This window comes from Pezoporus wallicus, unplaced genomic scaffold, assembly GCF_028554395.1.
Source record: "Pezoporus wallicus isolate ANWC-B61680 ecotype Strahan unplaced genomic scaffold, APGP_CSIRO_Pwel_v1 contig_8159, whole genome shotgun sequence".
In the NCBI taxonomy this organism is placed as follows: Eukaryota; Metazoa; Chordata; class Aves; order Psittaciformes; family Psittacidae; genus Pezoporus; species Pezoporus wallicus.
In genome coordinates this window covers 23,654-47,104 of record NW_026642349.1, presented here as the reverse complement: position 1 = coordinate 47,104, position 23,451 = coordinate 23,654, and the positions used below count along the sequence as shown (strand labels likewise).

Here is a 23,451-nt window from a genome sequence, read left to right as displayed (position 1 = left end):
AATATCCAGCTGGGGTCTGCACCCCCTGGGAAAGGAACTGGTCAGGGCCCCCCTTGCACCCAGCGTCAACAAAACAGCCGAGTTGCAAACAAGCTTTTTGGTTTTCCCTCTTCTATTTTAAATTTATTTACAGTCACATCTCTGAAGGACAACAGTGTTGTCCTGGTGCTCCACATCTGCAAAATTACATCTGCATTTCTTTTGGCCTTGCTCCATGGGAAGTTGTACAGCCAAAGGGGTGATAAGGCTATATGGTGGCACAGGGCCCTAGGATAAGGGGTAATGGGTTTAAACTTAAACAGGGAAGATTTAGGTTGGATATAAGGAAGAAATTCTTCCCTGTGAGGGTGGTGAGGCCCTGGCACAGGTTGCCCAGAGAAGCTGTGGCTGCGCCACCCCGGTAGTGTTCAAGGCCAGGTTGGACAGGGCTTGGAGCAACCTAGTCTAGTGGAAGGTGTCCCTGCCCGTGGCAGGAGGTTGGAACTAGATGAGATTTAAGGTCCTTTCCAACCCAAATCTATTCTATAACTCTATGCCAGAGGTGCAGAGCTGGTGGGGATGGCACTGCATGGCACGCAGTGCTCCCAGCTGTGCTGCCCGACACCAGCCCCACATGGGTGAATTGAGCCACAGGGCAGCAGTGATCCGTGCAACCTATTTCTGAGGGTCATTATTAAAAAGAAGAGCAGGAGGTGGTGGGAGTGTAGCAGTGGCTGGAGCAGCACCCTGAGAGCCTAGCAAGGTGCCTGTACCAGGGCACAAGGGCAGCAGCACCACAGAAGGAAGCACCTGGAGCTGCAAGCCCTGCTGCAGGCTCCTGGGCTCCCGTTTGCCCTGGCTGCTGGGAAGCCACCTCCCTTCCTGGGGAAGGAGGAGAAAACCGATGTGGTGTTAAAAATCAGGTGAGCATCCAGAGATCCCTGCAGCATGGCCCATGGGTTGGACCACCCCTGCATACCTGAGCATATCAGATGGGCTTCCAAGGAACACTGCACACCATCCTGGACCGTATTTTCTCCTTGAGAGGGAAAGTGCTGCCTAGGGTGAACTATACATACAAAGATAATTTTAATTAATTTATTTATTTCTTTACACATAACTGAAAGTGATGTTACAGTACATAAGTTATTTACAACTGTGCAGTAATGTGTTGCAAAATAAATTATCTAGAAGGCAGCAAAAGTACACTGTTAATGTATATAAAAACTGTACAGCATTTATGGGATACAATTTTTCTTTATATGAGTATTGGCTCTGTAGTGTTTTCAAGTTATGTTCTCAGAAAGAGAAACGAAATGCCCAAGATTAAAGGAAAAAAAAACAAACAACCACATGGATTTTACTCCATTAAAAACACAGTTGGCAAAGTCCTTTCTCTGCGTCACCATTTGCCTGCTCGGCCATGCCTCTCCAGCAGCTCCTCTGCTCTTCCCAAATGCTGGTGAGCAGCTACTGCGGGCACCAGATCTGTCCACACCTTCAGAGCCACAGCTGCCCAACTCAGACACTGTCTTTTTGTTTCTACTTTTTCTTTTTAGACATACCCAGGATGGAATGAGAAACTCAAACATCCCCCACCCTCCCCCCATGGTTTCCTGCTGCAGCTTCTCCGAGCAGAGATCCACCACCGGTGGAAAACAGAGAGCTGGAAATCACGGTGTTCACAAGTTCATGAATCATGTGGTTGCTGGCACTGCTCAGCAGCTTCTGCAACATGCAAATGGTGTCCTTGGCCTCCACGTTTAAACCACGACATCCCTCCATGCCTTTGTCAGTCAGCCGGTGGGTACCCGCTGCCCATGCAGCCTGGCTGCCTCCCTGCCATGGCAGCTGGTTGGAAAGGAGATGCACCCTGGCCCACTGCTTGGCAGAGCTACCATCAGTTCAGAAGTGAGGGACATGTTGTGAAGAAAGTGCAATTATTTTTCTTACTGTTTTCTGCTGATAGCTGCTTCCTCCTCCTCTGACCAGGGATTCATCAGCAAGCAGTAAGGGTGAATGTGAGCTCGACCGCCTGACCTCAGAGGGCTCCTGTCCATGCCAGTGTTCAGCGATGTCTCCTGGCTTTGAACTGTCATGCCGGCAAGAGCACAAAATCATCGTTCACGTCGACCATTGGCACATAGAACGAGGGCACCTCGTTCACACAGAGGGATTTGTGCCCCGTGGGGTCCAGCTCCTGCACCTTCAGCTGCCACTCCATCCTTTGCACTGCATTCAAGGCAGCAGCTTCATGTTGCTGACGCATGAGCAGGCATGTCTGGATCGGGGGAAAAAAAAGAACAAGCAAAGATGAGGGGTGGGCAGGAGAGGGCAGGAAAGGCTCCTGCTGCACTTTCCACCTGGCAAAGACAGAGAACATGAAGCCATTGTGGTGGGCAGAGCAGCAAAGGATGCCACACACATTCTCACAAGAAGGAAACCTGGACTTGGGATGTCTGCTGAGCCTAATTCCAGCAGGAGCAGGGGTGAAGCCAAAAGGGCCTTGTGGGGCAGCCTTTAGAGGCTCATAAGCACTCAAGAGCACTGACTTCACTGGCAGCAGCCTTGGCAGACATTCCCCACTGGCCCCAACAGCAGCCCTTGGTTGCCCAAGAGCAGGGTCCTGCTCCCTTCATGGGAGCTGCCACCTCCCTCCATCTCATCAGCTGGAAGCACAACCATCTCTGCTCCCTCCCATGCCACCCAGAGCTCTGCAGAGAACTCTGCAAATCACTTCACAAACTTCTGCCACCCTGAAGTTCACTATATTTCAAGGCCAGGTTGGACAGGGCCGTGAGCAACCTGGTCTAGTGGAAGGTGTCCCTATCCATGGCAAGGGATTTGAACTGGAGGAGCTTTAAGGTCCCTCCAACCTAAACCATTCTATGATTTTATGATTCTGCATCGTGCAACACTGCCCAGACCACCTCAGGACACCTGCTCCCAGCAGGCATTTGGAAACCACAAAGGCAGCTTCCAGGCTACAGCAACAGCCAGGACCCCTCCTGGGGAATCCCTCCTGGCAGGAGGCAGAGCAGCAGGACCTGATGTTGGCTATGCACTAAAGCGGCAGCTGGGAGCACCGGGACTCCTGCACCTCTCACCTTCATTCGATCGTACTTGTCATCCACGTCCTGCAGCCAGGAAATGAACTGTCGTGCGTTGAAACGGTCTCTGACTGATTTGTTTTCATCTCCCTAAGCAAAAGACAGCACAAGGGAATCACACAGGAGATTTTTGGTTTTGTTACTTTAAGCAGTTACAGGTCTAACAGGCCATATTCCAGCCCCTCTTAGAACACACATCAGAAACAAGAAAGGTGCCTGCAGGGAGGAGAACAGAGCATGCTGATCCCAGCTGCTTGTGCAGCCCTCTGCCAAGACTTCAGCCTTGGGCAGCAATGCACACATTCATGCACACATGCATTCCCCATCTCTGCTTGTTTTGCAGAGAATCTCTCTGTGCCAGTCCCTCAGAGCATTCACATCTCTCTTGGCTGCTTCAACTCGTGCCCAAGATTGTCATGTCTTTGCTATAGAAGCACAGACACTTGGCTGGGAAATGCTGGGGGATAAATCAAGGCTCTGGGATAAATACACCAGGTCACTAATGAATTCCAGGATCCTGTTCCTGCACAGGCTCCCTCCTGCAATGCAGCAGTGTGCTTCCCTGAGCAGCCAGGCTGGCAGCAGCTGCAGGGCTGAAGAGAGTGCTGGCAGGATGGCACAGGACCAACTGCAACCACATGGCCACCGGCTGCAGAAACCAGACATGATTCCCCCCTTCTCTGGCACAGAATGATGGGAAATTGAAAGAAGAAATGACCATTTCTTATAGGCTGTTAGATGGAGCCTGGCTCTTTCAAAGCCAGTATTCAGACACAAATCAATTTAATGGTTCTCTCCCCTTCCTTCAACAGGAAAAGATATCCTGGAGTGTCCTACAAGATATCCCAGAGTGTAGTAAAAGAAACCTTTCAAGGGTGTAGATGATCCTGATCAAGAAGGGCAGACAGTCCTGAGACTCACTGATAAACATGAGTCATTTCTGCTTCTAACAAGACAACATGCTCCCTGTATCCCCATGTTCCTGGATGTTTCCTTCCCTGGAATGCATGTAGGGTATCCCAGAACATGCGACACCAGAAACTGAGTCAGATTAGGCAACCTGCAGGGTCAGATAGGAGCTGCAGGGCTCCTGCAGCATGTCCTGCATCTGTGTGCCATGGTGGGTGACAGGGACCTGAGCAGGGAGAGCATCAGGAACTCCTGCCTACATCCCTCCCTCTATCCAGAAAAGCACATCCCCCTCAGGGTCTCACATAGCACCTCTGAGACACTCCTTCACCATTGAGACAGGCACTGACCTGATTTTCTAGAGGCATGTTATAGACCTCGGAGTCCAGCAGCATGGTGCAGGCACTGAAAGGCACAGCCTGGTTGGCAATAGTCCTTGCTGCCCGACAATGGACTCTCAGAATCTCCTGCTCACAGGAGACGATGAGCTTCTCCTGAGGAAGAGCAAATGAACCAGTGAGCATGGCAGCCTCAGTCTCCCCAGCAGAGGAAATCCAGGACCTCTTCCCCAGCAGGAGTTTCCTAGGTGTGCTCCCTTACCCGCTCTATGCTGTGCTGGAGCCGCAGCTTTCCCCGCACAGCTTCTTGCTGCTTGAAGAGCTCCTTCAGAGGCTCAGCAAGCGACGGTGGTGGCGCGATCTGCGGGCACACGGCAACAGGGGGTTAGAGCCAGCACTGCTGCTGGGTGTCCTTCCTGGGGAGGCTGCCTGTACCCCCTGCCACACAGCACCCTGCTTGCAGCACATTGGCCAAGGGAGCTGGTGCCACCCCGCAGGGTAATGTACTGAACTTGCCGGAGAAGCAACTCTGCCTTTTTCCTCAGCAGGCAGTTGGCGAAGGACAACATCCTGCCCATGCCCAGACTACAGTGAGCAGTGAGACAAGGCAAGAGGTGTCCAGTGTTGAGAAATGAGCTCAGCCTGCAGAACCAGAGCTTACACTACCCCACATGCTGCAAGGGCAGTTTGTAAAGGGGCCTGAGTGTGTCTGACAAAGGGGATGACACTACTGGAGAAAAACTGCCAGGAGCAGCCCAGTCTGCGCACTGGTGGGAAGGGTACCTGTGTCCTGATCTGTCCTGCACTCTCCTGGGGAGCAAGGTGCTCCACAAGCACAGCCCAATTGCAGAACAGAGGAGCAGGGGGCTCTGGGTTAGTCTAGGAAGGAACAAGAAGATGTGAGCACAGGCTGCAACCACTGCGGTGCTGGGGCAGACTAAGCATGTATTAACTCATGGAAATAGTAACTCCTGCATGGAGTATGCTGCACAGAAATATCCACAGACTGGGACATTCCACCTGCCTGCAGCATGGAACGAAGCCTGACACAGCTGGTCATATCGACCCTCTTCTTCCAAGTCTGGATCCCAGATTAACTGCCTGCAGCACTGAGTTTATTGATGCACTTCTATTAGCAAGTCCATTTATGCAGCACAGAAGTGAAATGCAGATCCCATTGCCAAGGAGTGAGTGCTTCTGGCAAGTCAAATATCAGAGCTTGGAAAAACAAAGGCAGGAGTTAAGAGCCATCTTTTTCCTACTGTCCTCTAGGTTCATCATCTAATTATTATGCTGCTCGGAAAAGCAGTTTTGCCTTACAGACTCAAATCCAATGGCTTCATATAAACCTGCCCTAAAACCTGAACAAACCTCAGGTTCCTAAGCACAGGCCAAGGTCTCCTCTGCAAAAGTACAGCATCTCAGAGGATGCATTTATCATGCAGCCATCCACTTACTGAGGCTTAGATTTGTCTTCATGGGCATGTTCTAAAAGTAGGTTAAAGCCATGGCTGGGGCACTGTCAGCACTGCAAGGGTGCTGGCGGTGCATAGGGAACAGTCTGGCTGTGCTTGCAGCAACAAAGGAGGGGACAGTCCCTACTGCTGTGGTTTAAAGAGAGAAGGTGACTCACCACTGGAATATGGAGCTTGCTTAGAGGCTTGCCATCCAACAGATAGGAGCCCGTATAGGTGACATACTCAGCGTAGCACTGTGGAGCTTGGGGAGTAATATAACAGAGGATTTTCCGCTTCTCTTCAATCTTTTTCCTGATCTGGAGGTACTCAAAGTAGGGGTTGGACCTGTCACTGTGATAAGGTTCAATGTCATCCAGTTTTATAGCATCTACAATAGCTGCCAGTGTTTGCTGTATCATCTCCCTCGTCTGCTGGGTGGATGTGTTGATCTGCTGCTGCAGCTGCTGGTGGTTGGAGCGCTGGAAGCGGCGTTTGCGCGGGTGCTGAGCCTGGGAATCATCCTCCTCTGTAATGCGGCCCTTGGCACGTGTGGCAGGTGCAGAAACAGGAGGAAATTCCTTCTCAGAAGCAGCAGTGTTCTGCTTGTTTTGGTTGGCAAGCATCTGAGCCCGGTTCCTCGTAATCCGCTGAGGAATCTCTTCCATTTTGAGTAGTTTAGAAGCTTCTGCTACTGGTTTTTGTACTAGTTCAACAATTTCTGCTTGAGCATTGCCTGGAGGTGCATTTGCCTGGGAGGAAGGGACTTCACTCCCACTGTGTGCTGCAGCACCCTCCTGTGGAGCACTGCCCTCAACAGTGGCCACAGGTGGGGGATAGGTCTGGGAGCTGTTCTCTGCCACCCCACTAGAAGAAGACAGGTCTTCATGTATGGCCTCAACCTCTTTGCTCTCTGCCTGAGCAGAATCAGATGGCATCTGCTGGAAAATCTGTGCTTCTGAGTCCTCCACTCCTTTTTCTTCAGCTACATTCAGTGATTCTGAGGTGGCTTCTTGTGCAGCGACTTCTGATTTCTGCTCCTCTGCTTGCAGCTCTGTCTCCATGGGCAGGACAGCAGTTGCCTGGCTGGCCAGTGGCTCCTCCAGCTCACCGGATACTACTACGGATGTGCTCGCTTTGATGGCCCCAGCGCTTGCTTCTGAAGCTGTTGCTGGACTTTCTTCTACCACTTCTGCCTCGGTCATCTCTGCAACATCCTTAGATTGGAATGGCAGCTCTGGTAATGAGAAGGGGCCGAGGTCCAAGTCATCTTCTGTATTTGTGAAGGGATCAGGCCACGTTACCGCCTCCTCTGTATTTGCAAGTACAGCATTATTGTTTTCCAAATAGTTGCTTTCTGGTGCACTAACAACTTCTGCCTGAGGTTCTGCTGGCATACAAGGGGGCTCTGGAGCTATCTCAGGTGCTTCTTCTGGAAGAGGCTTGCAGTTATTGAAGAACATGTCTAACCTAGTAGGGGACATGTATGGAGCTTGCTCTTCACCATTTGCTATTTCTCCTGGAACAGCTTCTTCAGCATCTTCCTTGACTTCATCGAGCCCTGGTTCAGACACTGACAGTGGATAAGATATGGGAGAAACAGAGTAGGAAGCATCTGTGGGAATGAAGGCTACTGGTGTAGTATGAATTTGCTCTAGGGAACAGAGCGGAGGTTTAGGGGACTCAGAGAACCTCTGAGGAGATTTCATCAGAAGCTCTGAGCCCATGGACCAGTTGACTGAGTGCTCTGTTGGGTTACCCATCAGGCTGGAAGGAATGGCGGTGTCAGCATTCCTGGAAGGAGGGTTATCCCAGTCTATATTGTTTTGTTCTGACATATCTGAACTAAAATGGTTTTCTTCAATTGGTGGTAAATAGGTAGATTCTGGTGGTATAATGGAAGCTGTAGCTTGCTGCTCTTCCATGGTATCCAAGGGCATGCCAAGGTCAGGGGGAAGAGAACTTTCTACCGAAGGAGCCAATTTGTCTCTGTGGGAAGGGGAGGATTTTGCTTGTAAACCACAAAAGACATTTTCAGCCGACTGAGCAACTCCGCTGACAGCTCCTGGCACACAGTGCAGAGCTCCCACTTTGGGTGATGAAGCCCCATAATCTGGTGAGTAATACCCAGGAGATAAACACTGTAACTTCTCAGCAGGGACAGAAGGAAGTGGAACTTTCTCCTCCATTAAATGCTGCACCAGAGAGTCATAATTTGATGCTGCTGGAACACTTTGCTGTCTGAAAAATTTATCTCCGACACTGAATTCTTCTTCAGGTGCCCTTCTGATATCAACTGAGATGGAACGATAAAGGTTTGTGGAGGGTATGGTCCGAGCTGGGGTCTGACTTGGGTTCTCAAGGAGCCCACTGGAAACACTGGCATATCTGTCGAAGAAGGATGGAGAATAGGCATTCATGGACAGGGTGGATATGGGCAGCGAGTGCTGCGAGTCCACGCATTCCAACATCAGGTCCGTGTAGTCTTCGTTGCTGCACGAAGGAGTCCTGGGTGTCTGTATCACCTCCTCATAGCTTGGACAAGAGACGACGGATGCCAGGGTTGGGACTCCTGTAGGCCGGTTCTGATCTGGCCTGGGAGATGCTGGGAGGATCTCCTTCAGCTGAGGACCTGTTATCCAGTCCTTAGAGTCTGTCCCAACAGCAGGTTGGGCCTTGTTTTCTGGTGACAGTATAGGAGTCAGCGGACCCAACTCTTTAAGTTTCTTATCCTTGGGCTGAGTATCCAGTGTTAATGGCTTCTTCATTGCCAGATCCATACTCCTCTTGCGCACATCTTCTGAGCTTTTAAGTTTGTCCTTTAATTTGGGGTCTCCAGATCTGTGCCTCATTTTCTCCATTTGCTTCATTCTCTCTTTGTGTCTTTTGTGGCGCTCCTCAATCTCCAGGTCTTTCTGGCTCAGCATCCTCTCAAAGCTGGTCATCATCAAATCGCCATCTCCCAGAAGTTTCTCCTTTGGCCTGGCATCTTTCTTGCTGCTGTCTTTGGAAAGGGTTATTTTTTCATTCCCATTGCTTATTTTTATTGACTCTGATTTGTCTTTCTCTTGGTTCTCCTTGAGCTTCTCCTTCAGTTTGGTTTCGCTGAATTTGAGGTTGTCCTCCTTTGATTTATCTTTAAAGGTGGTAACTTGAGGACCGTCCTTGTCTTTAAGCATTGACTTTGGCTCATCTTTGTGATGTTTGAAGAAAGCATCTGCATGTTTGTCTCTATGTTTTTCCTTTTCCTCCTTCCATTTTTCCTTGTGTTTATCTCGCTTCTTCTTCTCTTTAGCTGTGCTGATGGTGCTGGAGACATAACTCTTGTCTTTTTCCACCTTCTTTGACAGCTCTCTTTCAGAATCATTTTTATCTTTCTTTTCAGAAATTAAGCAATCAATGCTTTTCTCTGGTTCCTCATCAGGCTCTGACTTCATGTTGTAGGAAGTGCTAAATGCCTCCCCATCCACGAAGAGATCTTTTTCATAATGAGTGGAATCCTTTCTGCTGATGGAATCTTTGACTTCTTCTGTTTTTTCCTTTTTCTCTGTCTTCTCCTTCTTTGCTTTTTCTTTCTCATGACTTTTCTTTGACGAAGATGAGGAATGTCTGTTTCTCTCCTTCTCCTTGAGTTTGTCCTGCAAGCAGGGTAAAGGGAGAGAGTCCTTAAACTTTTCTTCAGTGGCATCAGTAAGAGAGAGGTTAGAAGACTCAAAGAGGCTGGTCAGTCCCAGATCTTGTCCTCTATCTGTGAAACTGTCAGAAGAGATCTCGCTGATTTTGTCATTGGAGTCATCTCTATAGTTGTTCAGAGCCTCCTCCTCCAATTTCTCCAGCAGGCTCTTCTCCGATTCCCCTCCTTTTGAAGACTTTTTGTCTTTGGAATGCTCTTTATCCAGCTTCTCCTTATGCTTGCTTTTCACTTTATCATCATTGGCATGTTTCTTCTCAACCTTTTCTGAGAGCTTTTGCTTGTTTTTCTTCTCTTGAGTGGAATCCATGGATGTTCTGTCTCTCCTGTCCTTATACTTCTCAGTAGAGTCTTTATCTTTCTTCTCTTTGTGTTTTTCAAAGGAACTCTTCTCCTTCTTCTCTTTTCCCCCTTCTAATGTCCCTTTGTCCTTTTTCTTCTCCTTGGAGTCCTTATCTTTCTGCTTCTCTCCTGACTGTTGACGGTCAGAGGAGTATTTGCGGTGCTTCTCGGGGTACAGCTCCTTCTCAGCAGCTGCACCATCATCCTTCTCCTGCAGACTGTCTAGACGATGCATGTCACTCCCAGCAGAGTCACTGACTTTAAACCCACTCAAGCTGTAATCATCTGTTTCATCTTCGCTTTCATCTGTGAAGATGTCTGCAATGCTGTACCAGCTTTTCTCCTTGCCTTTCTTCTCATCCTTTTTCTCGGAGAAGTCCTCTCGATCCAAGGAGAAGTTTTTCTCTTTCTTCTCTTTAACCAGGTCAAAAGAACTCTTCCTTTCTTTGTCTTTGCTGTGCAGGTCTTTGTACTTCTCTTTAGTTTCTTTTTTCTCTTTGAAACTCTTGTCTAGTTCTTTGTCTTTCAGGATTTTCTCAGGAGCAACTTTTTCATTTTTCTCCTTGTCACCTTCTTTGAATTTTTCCTTGTATTTTTCTGACTTTACCTTTTCTTTTTTTTCTTTATCAGGAGCATCTTTCTTCTCCTTTTCCTTCAAGGAATGGTGTCTCTCCCAACTCTCCAGAGCTTTAACACGGAATTCAGGGTCAGACTTATCCTTGAAGAACGTTTCACAGCCATATTCTTTAAAGTCGTCTCGATAGGGTTCCTCCTGCTTTGTTTTGGTGTCTTTTTGATCTTTAGAGCCCTCAGATGAATCTTTTTTGTCTTTGGTGGTTTCACCTGTATCTTTTTCTTTCCTATCCTTGACACTCTCCGCAGAATCCTTCCTCTTCTTATCCTTCTCAGGCAAATAACTAGGAGCAACTTTGTGTCTGTCTGTTTGGTCCTTTTTTTTCTCGGAGCTTTTGTCCACATAGTCTCTCTCTTTCTTCTTTAAGAAAGTGTCCTTTTCATTACGTTTCTCGTTGTATTCCTTCTTATCTTTTGTTTTATTTTCCTTTTTCTTGTCTTTAATTTCCTCTTTTACAGGTTCTATGATTAGTTTTGCCATGGTGTCATTTTTAATCTCCCTGAAATCTGTTACTAGAGAATCCCAGCTATCTTCACCTTTGAAGTCGAAGGATGAATCAGAAGACAAGTCTGAAAACCACCTCTCTTGCTGATCATCTGAAAGGCTGAATTTGGTGTCCTCACTGACAGGAAATTGGGTTTTGTTATTAAACTCATCAAACCCAGACTCATCCCTGCAAATTTTTTCTTTTTTGCATTTTTCTTTCTCTTCTTTGAAGGATTTTTCTTTCTCTAGTTTAGAAACCTTCTCCTCCTTTAGCTCATTCTTCTTTTCAGATTTTGACTGCTTGTCCTTTGACTTTTTCTTTCTCTCCTCCTTGTGTGTTCTCAGCTTCTCCTCCTTGGGAGACTTTACAGGTTTCTCTTTTTCTGATTTACTTAATCCTTCTCTGACAGATTTGCTCATGTCTTTAACTTTTCTTAATGATTTCTCCTCTTTTGAGGATTTTCCAGTATCATCTTTAAACAATGATTCCTTCTCCTCCGCTTTACCTTTGGGGAGCTTTTCCTCCTTCTTATTGTGTTCTCGCTCATGCTTCAACATTTTAAATTTGTTTTCGACTGGATCTTCTGTCTCTACTATAAAGCCTTTCTCAGGCTTTTGTTTAGAGTCCTCAAACTCAAAAGAAAACTTTTTGATTATTTTAATGTCTTGGCTGATGGGACACTGACCCTTCTCCTTGGTTTTATGTTTATGTTTTGTTTTATGCTTTTTAACAACCTTCCCCTCCTTGTCCAGCTTTGGAATTGCTCCATCTACATTGCTATGGAATGAATTTTTTTTCTCAGAAACAGTGTTGTGTGTGGTGTTTTTCTTTTTGTGCTCTGTTTTCTTCCTGACTGGCTTTAGTGACTGTAAGCTCGAGTCCTCGGATGAGTAGTCTGACTCGCTCGTCAGTCTTGTCCTGGTGGAGTCTGATAAGGAACTGACATCTGACCAAGCTGGAGAAGATATGGTTTTCCAATTGTCCATCCTCCAGTGCTTGGAGTGCTGTTCTGTAAGATTAGCATTATGTTTCTGGGATGATAAACTCCCATGAGAAGAGGCTGATGAGGCAGACATAGAATTAAACAAGGAGGATTCCTTTAGCACAAGCATAGAGTCCTTTACACAGCTAGAGCTCTGAAGAGAGTCTCTATCATCCTCACTCTCCACGTTTTCAATCTCTGATGCAGAGGAACAAAACTTCTCATTTTTTTTGCCAAACCGAACCTCCTTGCTTTTTGTTTCCTTCTTCCGCTTCTTTTTTACTTTGCTTTTCTCCTTCTGTGGCTTTGTGCTGGTGGGCTCCCGAATATTGCTGCTGGGCAGTATTGAGCGGGTTGAAAGTCGCAGTTTCTCCGCTGTCCCCACAGCAACACTAGTCTCCTCCTCATCCGAGCTATCCGACAGGATGCGGTGGGCAGCTTTCTTTGGTGTAATTGTGTTATTTTTAGCATAGGTTTTCACTTCCATTTTGGGTATGGAAATGAAACTGTTTGCTTTACTCTCTTTTCTGTAATCTTTTTTCAGCAAATGTTTGTCATCAACTGGCGGGACCCGGTCCTGCTCATCGTCCTCATCAAATTCATACTCATCCTTCACTGGGGTGATGGTTTTGGGGGGTTCCTGGACCTTGGGCTTGTGCTTCAAACCCTTCTCAAACTCTGAGTCTGTGTTATTGCCATCAACAGAACTGGAGGGAGCGAAGGAAGGGGCATCCTCCTCTTCTGAGGTCTCTATAGACAGAGAAGAAGAACACATGAGGGCTGTGAGGGGCTTTGGGGAGGGAAAATCAGTCTGCTGCAGACATGATCCCTGGGAACAGCCCTGCTGCCTTCTACCTTACCGAGCCTTTACTAAGTGTCCTGGGTCCAGCAGAAGCAGTCATTTTTCTCCCTAGTAGCTGGTGCAGTGCTACATTTTTGACATTCAGCCTGGGAATAATGCTGATAACACCGATGTTTTTAGTTTTTGCTAAGTAATGTTTACTCTGACCAAGAACTTTCTGAGTCTCATGCTCTGCCAGGGAGGAGAGGAAGTCAAGAGGAAGCAGAGACGGGACACCTGACTCAAACCAGTCAAAGAGTTATTCCATATCACAGCACATCATGGCCAGTATAGAAACCAGGGGCAGTTACCCGGAAGGGCCAGATCACTGCTCAGGTTGGGCTGGATATCGGTTGGCAAGTGGTGAGTGGTTGCATTCTCTTCCCTTGTTATTTCCCTTATCATTAGTATTATTGGTGGTAGCAGTAGTGGTTTTGTGTTATACCTTAGTTACTGGATTGTTCTTATCTCAGCCGTGGGAGTTACATTCTTTTGACCCTCCTCCCCATCCCTCCTGGAGCGGGGGGAGGAAGAGGTGGGAGTGACCGAGAGGCTGCATGGTTCTGGATTGATGGCTGAGCTTAAACCACCACAGTTCTTTGTGGCACCCAACATGGGACACAAAAAGTTGAGATAACAACAGATCTGATCAGAGTGTGTCTAATCATATTTGTGATAAGCATTTATTGTTTTGGATTAATAGTCACTCGTCACAATGCTGATTTAATGGCTCTCAAAGTTGTTGCTCTTGATCTCAGAGTTTCAACATGTTGTACCTTACTTACAGCCAGTATTTGCTGTGTTATGTTCATCGGCTGGGGGGCTTGGGCTAAGGTTCTTGTTTCACTGTACTTTATAGTAATGACCTGTAATACAATAGACTCATTGATCATGAAACTGATCTGGCTTGCATTCCCAGTGTGGTCACCACCTCTATACTTTGGGAGGTATATAATAGAAGTGTTTAAGAATTACAAATCTTTTTTCCCCTCCTTGGGTGGTGAACCTATGAAGAAGACATTCCCTTACATTCCCAGCCCCCCCACCAGACTATTTACAGTGTCATTTGAGAGTTCTGAAGGTTTTGAATGGCCTTTGGGTACCCTTGGGACCTGCTTGCTGATTGTGACGGGGATCAGCATGTTGGCACACATAGAGTGTGTTTTACCCACAACAATTTTGTCTGATGTCGAAAGTTAAGCAGAGTCATGTTTGGGTCTTGTCTAGGGTTAGATGACGATACAGGGTGACCAAGAGGCTTTCCCCGAGGCTGGACAGCCATGAGTGGCCAGGTGTGTGAGATAGTATGGGCAAGTATCTAGGCCAGAGGGGCCCTCCAATGCTTTAGAACTTCACCACTGAACAAGTGCAAAATCAAGAAAAATTAGTAAAACACTTAAATGAGGTGTGTTGCCATCCTGGTCATACCAGAGAGGGACAAATCATGGAAAAGTACTTGGGCTGGGCCTATGCTTACAGAGCCCTGTTCAACACTGTCCAGCACTTTCAAAGGGAAAAAATGTCTCTGGATCTGATGGCAAAGCAACAGAAAACGCAGCTACTCTAACTCCAAATACAGCAGCTAAACCAACCCGAGCAACAAATACAGCAGCTACCCAAACCCTGGCAACAGACAGTGCAGCCACTCCAACCACAGTGATAATCACTGCAGCTAAACCAGAGGATCAATTTGTGCCAATATTGGTTGCACCTGTACGCAAGGGGAAAAGCAAAAAAGAGGCAAGAAAGATGAAGAAGGATGAAGAAACAGTGTATTCACCACCAAGGACAGCATCTGACCAGGAGTTTTTAGTATGTGAATCAGAGGAAGAAGAGGTGACGACTCGACCCCAGACCTCAACTAAGCTATGGAATATGCAAAAAGACTTTACCGGTCAACCAGGGGAGCACATCATCACCTGGTTGCTGGGACAATGCAGCCAATGGTCACAAACAAGAAGGTAGGGAAGCCAAGCAGCTGGGATCACTTGCTAGGGAAGGGGAATTGACAAAGCAATTGCAAAAGAGAATCAGTCCCTGTCCTGGGTTCAGCAGTAGCAGTCATGTATCTCCTCCTTGGTAGCTGGTGCAGTGCAGTGTTTTGACTTTCGGCTCGGGAACAGAGCTGATAGAGATGTTTTGGTTTGGCCAAGGACTTTGTGAGCCTCATGCTCTGCCAGGGAGGAGGGGAAGCTGTGAGGAAGCAGAGACAGGACACCTGACCCAAACTGACCAAAGAGCTATTCCATACCACAGCACGTCATGCCCAGGATGTAACTGGGAGTTAGCCGGAAGGGCTGGGAGACTGCAGGGTTGGAGGAGGTATCGGTTGGTGCTTGGTCGGGCTGAGGGGGGGCGAGTTATCGGTCTGCTGGTGCTGAGGTCTTGTATTCTCTTCCCTTGTTATTTCCTTTATCATTATTATCATTGGTGGTAGCAGTAGTGATTTGTGTTATACCTTAGTTACTAAACTGTTCTTATCTCAACCCGTGGGAGTTGCATTCTTTTCGATTCTCCTCTCCGTCCCTCCGGGAGCAGGGGGAGGGAAAGAAGGGGGGGAGTGAGTGAACGAGTTGCCTGACTGGGTTTAAACCACTACAGTCCCTCAGCCTTTGGAGGTGGCTCTTGGCAGCTGTGAAAGAAAGGTTTCCATACAAGGACGATGTTATGAGTTGTTCGGCCAAGTGGACTACTCTAGAGAAAAGCATCCAGTCTCTGAGGGAATCAGCCATTGTAGAGATGATCTATCACAGGCCGGATGCCAGTAATGCAGCCATAGATCAAGATAAAGTTGAATGTACATGACCCATGTGGCGGAAATTTACACGGAACGCACCATCATCATGTGACCATTCATTGGCAGCAATAACCTGGAATGATGTAGCACCACAAACAGTGGATGAAATTTGGCAACTCCAAGAGTTAGAAGACAATCTCACCCCTTCCATCATTTCAGCTGTGGAAAAACTGTCTCAGAAGTTGAAAAAATTCAGAGATGATATATCCGATCTATTGAGCTCCCCACGTGTATCAACCCATGTCTCAGCTATTAACAAAAGGCATCCTACTGCTTGAGAGAGAAGATATAAGAGGTATACGCCATGGGCCTCCCTATGGTTTTACCCGTAGGATCAAGGAGAAGACATGACGAAGTGGGATGGAAAACCTACCTCAGCTCTGGAGGAATGAGTGCGTGAATTGAAGAAGAGGACAAAGGTCAAGGATGATCATCCCATGAAAGATGCAGCTTCAGTCTCTGGCGAGTAGCTTCTCAGATGGAGTGGAAGAACTGATTTTACTCCAGCTGGTGTGATAAAGAAGACTAAACCCTGACTACAATATGTAAGTGACCAATGTTGTGATCACTAATAGAGGGGCCCTGCCTCCAGCCAGGTGGAGGAGAGAGACAAGTGGGTTTACTGGACTGTGTGGATCAGATGGCCTGGCACATCAGTCCCACAGAAGTATAAGGCTCTAGTAGATACTGGCTCACAGTGTACCCTGATGCCATCAAGCTGTCAAGGGGTGTAACCCACTTTTATTTCTCGAGTGACAGGAGGATCCCAAGAGTTGACTGTACTGGAGGTTGACATTAGACTGACTGGGAGGAAGAAGCAAAAGCACCCCATTGTGACTGGTCCAGAGGCTCCATACATCCTTGGCATAGACTACCTCAGGAGAGGGTACTTCAAAGACCCAAAAGGGTACCGGTGGGCTTTTGGTATTGCTGCTTTGGAGACTGAGGAAATTGAGCAGCTGTCCACCTTGCCTGGTCTCTCAGAAGATCCTTCTGTTGTGGGGTTGCTGAAGGTCGAAGAACAACAAGTGCCAAGCACATCGGCGGCAATATCGCACCAACTGAGACTCCCTGATTCCTATCCATAAGTTGATCCATAGATTGGAGAGCCAAGGAGCGATCAATAGGACCTGCACACCCTTTAATAGCCCCACATGGCCAGTGCGAAAGTCTAACAAAGAGTGGAGACTAACAGTAGACTACTGTGGCCTGAATGAAGTCACACCACCATTGAGTGCTGCCACACCAGACATGCTAGAACTTGCCAATGCATTTTTCTCAATTCCTTTGGCAGCAGAGTGCAGGCCACAGTTTGCTTTTACTTGGAGGGGTGTGCAATTCACTTGGAACCGACTGCCCCAGGGGTGGAAACACAGCCCTACCATCTGGCATGGACTGATCCAGACTGCACTGGAACAGGGGCAAGCTCCAGAACACCTGCAATACATTGATGACATTTTTGCGTGGGGTGATAGAGCAGAAACACTTTTTGAGAAAGACAGGAAAATAATCCAAATCCTGCTGAAAGCCGGTTTTGCCATAAAACGGAGTAAGGTCAAGGGACCAGCACAGAAGATTCAATTTTGGGGAATAAAATAGCAAGACGGACATAGACAGATCCCCACAGATGTGATCAACAAGATAACAGCAATGTCTCCACCAACTAATAACAAAGAAACACAAGCTTTCTTGGGTGTTTTAGGGTTCTGGAGAATGTACATCACAAATTACAGTTTGATTGTAAGCCCTCTCTATCATGTGACCCGGAAGGAGAATGGTTTCAAATGGGGCCCTGAGCAATAACAAGCCTTTGAGCAAATGAAACGAGAGATAGTTCATGCAGTGGCCCTTGGACCAGTCCGGACTGGGCCAGATGTAAAAAATGTACTCTGTACCGCATCCGGGGAGAATGGTCCTACCTGGAGCCTCTGGCAGAAAGCTCCAGGGGAGACTCGAGGTCGACCCCGCAGCTTTTGCAGTCAGGGATACAAAGGATCTCAGGCCAGCTACACCCCAACTGAGAAAGAGATACAGGCAGCCTATGAAGGGGTTTGAGCTGCTTTGGAAGTAATTGGCACTGAAGCACAGCTCCTCCTGGCACCCCGGTTGCCCGTGCTGGGATGGATGTTCAAAGACAGGGTCTCCTCTACACATCATGCAACTGATGCTACATGGAGTAAATGGGCTGCACTAATTACACAACGAGCTCCAATAGGAAATCCCAGTTGTCCAGGCTGTCGTGGTTTAAACCCAGTCAGGTAACTTGTTCACTCACTCCCAGTGAGTGGTGCCGAGCTGACAACAATCAAGGTCCGTGTCCGTCTCCCCCCCCCCCCTGCACCGGGGCTCTCCCCTTCCCCGCTCCCGGAGGAACGGGGAGGAGGATCGAGAGAGTGCAACTCCTACGGGTTGAGACAAGAACAGTCCAGCAACAAATCACCACCGCTACTATCAGCTAAAACAATGATAAGGGAAAATAACAAGGGAAGAGAATACGATACCACAGGCCAAGAAAAACGAGTTCCACCCGGAAGCCCCTGTCCTTCCGGGTAACTCCCAGTTACCCCCCATCCCGGGCATGACGTGCTGTGGTATGGAATACCTCCCCGGCTAGCCCGGGTCAGGCGCCCCGTCTCTGCTTCCTCACAGCTTCCCCTCCTCCCTGGCAGAGCATGAGCCTCACAGAGTCCTTGGTCAGGGTAAACATCACTTAGCATCACCAACGCTGTTCTCAAACTAGAAGTCAAAACACAGCACTGCACCAGTTAACACAAAGGAAAAAACATGACTGCTACTGCTGAACCCAGGACACAGGCATACTAGAAGTTATGGACTGGCCAGAGGGCAAAGACTTTGGAATGTCACCAGAGGAGGAGGTGATGTGTGTTGAAGAGGCCCCACCATATAATAAACTCTCAGAAAGTGAAAAGCAGTATGCCCTGTTTACTGATGGCTCTTGCCGTATTGTGGGAAAGCATCAGAGATGGAAGGCAGCTGTATGGAGTCCTCAACGACAAGTTGCAGAAACTGCTGAAGGAGAGGGTGAATCGAGTCAGTTTGCCGAGGTGAAAGCCATCCACCTGGCCCTGGACATTGCTGAACGAGAAAAGTGGCCAGTACTTTATCTCTATACTGACTCATGGATGGTGGCAAATACCCCGTGGGGGTGGTTACAGCAATGGAAGCAGAGCAACTGGGAACGCCGAGGTAAACTCATCTGGGCTGCTGCACTGTGGAAAGATATCGCTGTCCAGGTGCAGAACCTGGTGGTGAAGGTACGTCATGTAGATGCTCATTTTCCGAAGTTGGGCCACTGAGGAACACCAGAACAAACAACAAGTGGATAAAAATGCTAAGATTGAAGTGGCTCAGATGGAATTAGATTGGCAACATCAGGGTGAATTATTTTTGGCCCTGTGGGCACATGACACTGCAGGCCATCAGGGCAGAGATGCAACATATAGATGGGCTCCTGATCGAGGGGTGGACTTAACAACAGACACTATTGCCCAGGTTATTCACGACTGTGAAATATGTGCTGCCATTAAGCAAGCCAAGCAGTTAAAGCCTCTTTGGTATGGAGGACAATGGCTCAAGTACAAATATGGGAAGGCCTGGCAGATTGACTGTATCACACTCCCACCAACCCGCCAAGGCAAGCACCATGCGCTTACCATGGTGGAAGCAACCACCGGATGGCTGGAAACATATGCTGGGTCCCACGCCACTGCCCGGAACACTATCCTGGGCCTTGAGAAACAGATTTTTTGGCAACACGGTAGCCCAGAGAGAACTGAGTCAGACAGTGGGACCCATTTCCAGAACAGCCTTATAGACTCTTGGGCCAAAGAGCATGGCATTGAGTGGGTATATCACATCCCCTACCATGCACCAGCCTCTGGGAAAATCGAACGGTACAATGGGCTGTTAAAAACTACACTGAGAGCAATGGGTGGTGGGACTTTCTAACATTGGGACACACATTTACCAAAGGCCAGTCAGAACTTTTACATACTGCAGAAGGGGATAAAGTTCCTGTGGTGCACCTAAAGAATTTTCTAGGGAAGACAGCCTGGGTTAGTCCTGCTTCAGGTAAAGGCAAACCCACTCGTGGGATTGCTTTTGCTCAGGGACCTGGATATACTTGGTGGGTAATGCGGGAAGATGGGTAAGTCCCATGTGTACCTCAAGGTGATTTGATTTTAGGGGAAACCAGCCAATGAACCCAATTGTATGCCGTTGCCTGCTATGTAGCACTTTTATAGCCCACTAACCTGATGTCTTCAGGTCACCAGCAACTGGCCCTGACTTCCCTCTGACCATCATTCCAACAAAGAATGAACTTTGACAAAACCAGATGAGCTCAGCAATGACCAGACGAGTTCAGTGGTGTCATCAGCAGGCAACAATCCAACACTGCACACAGCCTGTCCTGCTCTGTAAGACTGTTACAAGAGATGGAGCCTGACATCATGGACCGGATGGACTAAGCAGCTTTATAGGGATTGGTCCATGGACTAAGGAATGATATCTCTCTGTGTGTGCGTATGTATATATATATATGACAAGAGTGATGGCATATTGAAAAATGTGGGATCTGAGCATAACGTGAATGGTATGGAATAACGGGTGGACACTGTCCTGGGCTCAGCAGTAGCAGTCATTTTTCTCCTTCTTTGTAGCTGGTGCAGTGCTGTGTTTTTGACTTTCAGCCTGTCATTCACTGATGATTTTAGTTGTTGCTATGTAATTTTTACTCTGACCAAGGACTTTCTGAGTCTCATGCTCTTCCAGGGAGGAGGGGAAGCCGGAAGGAAGCAGAGAAAGGACACCTTACCCAAACTAGCCAAAGAGGTATTCCACACCACAGAACATCATGTCCAGATATAGAAACTGGGGGCAGTTACCCGGAAGGTCTGGAACACTGCTCAGGTCGGGCTGGCTATCTGTCGGTGGGTGGTGAGCAGTTCTATTCTCTTCCCTTTTTATTTCCCTTATAATTATTATTATTGGTGGTTTTGTGTTATACCTTAGTTACTGGACTGTTCTTATCTCAGCCTGTGGGAGTTACATTTTTTTGATACTCCTCCCCATCCCTCCGGTATCAGAGGGAGGAAGGGGTGGGGGGAAGTGAGCAAGCGGCGACATGGTTCTGGGTTGCCAGCTGCACTTAAACCAGGACATTAAGTTTGCAGCTGAAAGTTTGAAATGCCAGGTTCGGAGATCTTTTAGAAACAAATAGCTATCCACTCTCAAACCTGTATTGGGTGTTCCTCAAAACAACAACCTGGGTGTATTAAGAGAAGAACTTTTTAACAGGGTTATGACTGCACAAACTGTAGGTCAAGACTTTCCATGAGACTGGAAACTCTAATTAGCAACAATTAAAACCTGCAGTGCTCCCCACCGGGCACAGCCACAATGGTGGCACTCATGGGACTGGCTCTAGCAGGGTGCTCTGATGAGGGACAGCCCAGGAGGACAGCCTGAAATATCAGCACTGGTATGGAGCGCCATGACCTCCAGCCAGGTAGGGATGGGGACACATGACCTGCACGCAAACCTCCTCCTCTCTACGCACAAGCTGGACTAGTACCTATGTTTTGAAGGTAAGTCATCCATTTACCTGGAATTGGCTTCCAATCCTACATATTTATTGCACCAGGCAAGTGGTTTCAATGTAGGTTTCCAGGGCAAACAGCTAGAGCTCCCGGAGCTAAAGTGCGTGGTTATGTTGTCTGAATTTGGGTTACAGCTACAGATGGACTCCTGACCGTGGCAGCAGTGTGCAGATATTCTGACAGGAGTCTAACTTCACCATCCTCTTAATGTCTCTGTATTAACAGACAGCTGCAGGCCAGAACCATCACTCCCATGTTCACATAAAGGTCAATCTCACCTGTCGAGCTCTCTTCACTAGAGAGGTACGTGGTCTTTCCCAGGAGCAGATTCACCATAGTGGGAGAATTGGCTACTTTTAAAGGTGTCTCACCCTTCCTGTTGCTTTGATGAGGATCCCCTCCATAATGTAACAACAATTTCACCACCTGAAAACAGAAATTGAGACTTGAAGATGCTCATGACATTTCAGTTTCACGTACTACTTTCATACAGAACTAAAAGGGGGATGTCCTCAAGCAGTCTGTCCTCAGGACATACCTTATGGTACTAAGTCTTCAATAAGGAGTCAAAAATCAGCAAGATGATCTGACTTGAGCAGGAAATAAGGGAAAAGAACAAGACACAAAGCCACACTCCCTCCTCAACTCCAGAAGAAGAATGTATTAGAATCATAGAATCATAGAATAGTTAGGGTTGAAAAGGACCTTAAGATCATCTAGTTCCAACCCCCCTGCCATGGGCAGGGACAACTCACACTAAATCATAGAATCATAGAATAGTTAGGGTTGGAAAGGACCTTAAGATCATCTAGTTCCAACCCCCCTTCCATGGGCAGGGACACCTTACGCTAAATCATATTACCCAAGGCCTCGTCCAACCTGGTCTTGAACACTGCCAGGGATGGAGCATTCACAACCTCCCTGGGCAACCCATTCCAGTGCCTCACCACCCTAACATCCTTGAGGTTACTCATTTACAACCCTATTCTTCAATCAACCCCATTCTTCAGTTCAGCACTGGAGAGCTGTAACCCTTTACTGTGCACTGGAGCCAGTCACGCAAGAATGAGATCCCGGGATGCCAGAAAGTTAAGGGGACAAAAGACAAGGAGAAAAAGCATCCAGGGCTGTGGGTAAGGATTACTGAACCTGCTTGTATGACCAGATGGACTCAACAGGCAGCTGCTTAAGGTAGGTTAAAAGTTTAGGAGCTGCTTTGGAGCGAAAGTACGGCCCGGCACAAGCAATCCAGGAGGTTCCTCGATTGTGTGGAAGACAACTTCCTTCTGCAAGTAATAGAGGAGCCAACAAGGAGAGGTGCCATGCTTGACCTCGTGCTCACCATCAGGGAAGGGCTGGTTGAAAATGTGACACTCCAGGGCAGCCTTGGTTGCAGCGATCATGAGATGCTCAAATTCTAGATCCTCAGGACAGTGAGAAGACTGTGCAGCAAGCTCACCACCCAGGACTTCAAGGGAGCAGACATGGGCCTCTTCAGGAACCTGCTTAGTAAGGTTCCATGAGATATAGCCCTAGAGGGCACGGGGGCCCAAGACTGTTGGTTGGTATTCAAGGATCACCTGCTACAAGCTCAGGAGTGTTGCATCCCAACCAGAAGAAAGTGCAGCAGGAGGGCCAGGAGACCTCCTTGTATGGATAAGGAGCTGCTGAGGAAACTTTGAAGGAAAAGAAGAGTCTTATAAAAGGTGGAAGCAAGGACAGGCAGCCTGGGAAGAATACAGGGATGTTGTCCAGGAAGCCAGGGATCAGGTTAGGAAAGCTAAGGCCCAGTTAGAATTAAACTTCTCTAGGAATATGAAAGATAATAGGAAGGGTTTCTATAGGAACGTAGCAAATAGAAGACAGACTAGGGACAACGTAGGCCCCCTCCAGAAACTATCGGGGGAACTGGCTACCCTGGATTTGGAGAAGGCTGAGGTCCTCAATGACTTTTTTGCCTTGATCTTCACTGGCAAATGCTCTGACCACACCACCCAAGTCTTGGAAGGCAGACACAGGGAATGTGAGAATGATGACCCTATTGACCCACTGTGGGAGAGGATCAGGTTTGAGACCATCTTAAGAACCTGATTGTACACAAGTCCATGGGAACTGATGAAATCCATCTGCGGGTCCTGAAGGAGCTGGCAAATGAAGTTGCTAAGCCACTGGCCATCATATTTGAGAAATCATGGCAGTCAGGTGAAGTTCCCGACGACTGGAAAAAGGGAAATATAACCCCCATTTTCAAGAAGGGGAAAATGGA

General features: G+C 47.8%; 1 protein-coding gene across 1 annotated transcript; it reads right to left on the bottom strand.

The window, feature by feature from the left end:
• Nucleotides 1–1,932: 1,932 nt before the first annotated feature.
• Nucleotides 1,933–21,660, bottom strand: LOC130609901 (ankyrin repeat domain-containing protein 11-like). The gene is made up of 6 exons (XM_057429335.1): nucleotides 21,464–21,660; nucleotides 5,970–12,676; nucleotides 4,599–4,697; nucleotides 4,349–4,492; nucleotides 3,087–3,179; nucleotides 1,933–2,260 (listed from the first exon to the last, which is right to left on the bottom strand). The coding sequence occupies exons 1-6, from the start codon at nucleotides 21,519–21,521 to the stop codon at nucleotides 2,075–2,077; spliced, it is 7,287 nt and encodes a 2,428-aa protein (XP_057285318.1). The 5' UTR covers nucleotides 21,522–21,660; the 3' UTR covers nucleotides 1,933–2,074.
• Between the last annotated feature and the right edge of the window lie 1,791 nt (nucleotides 21,661–23,451).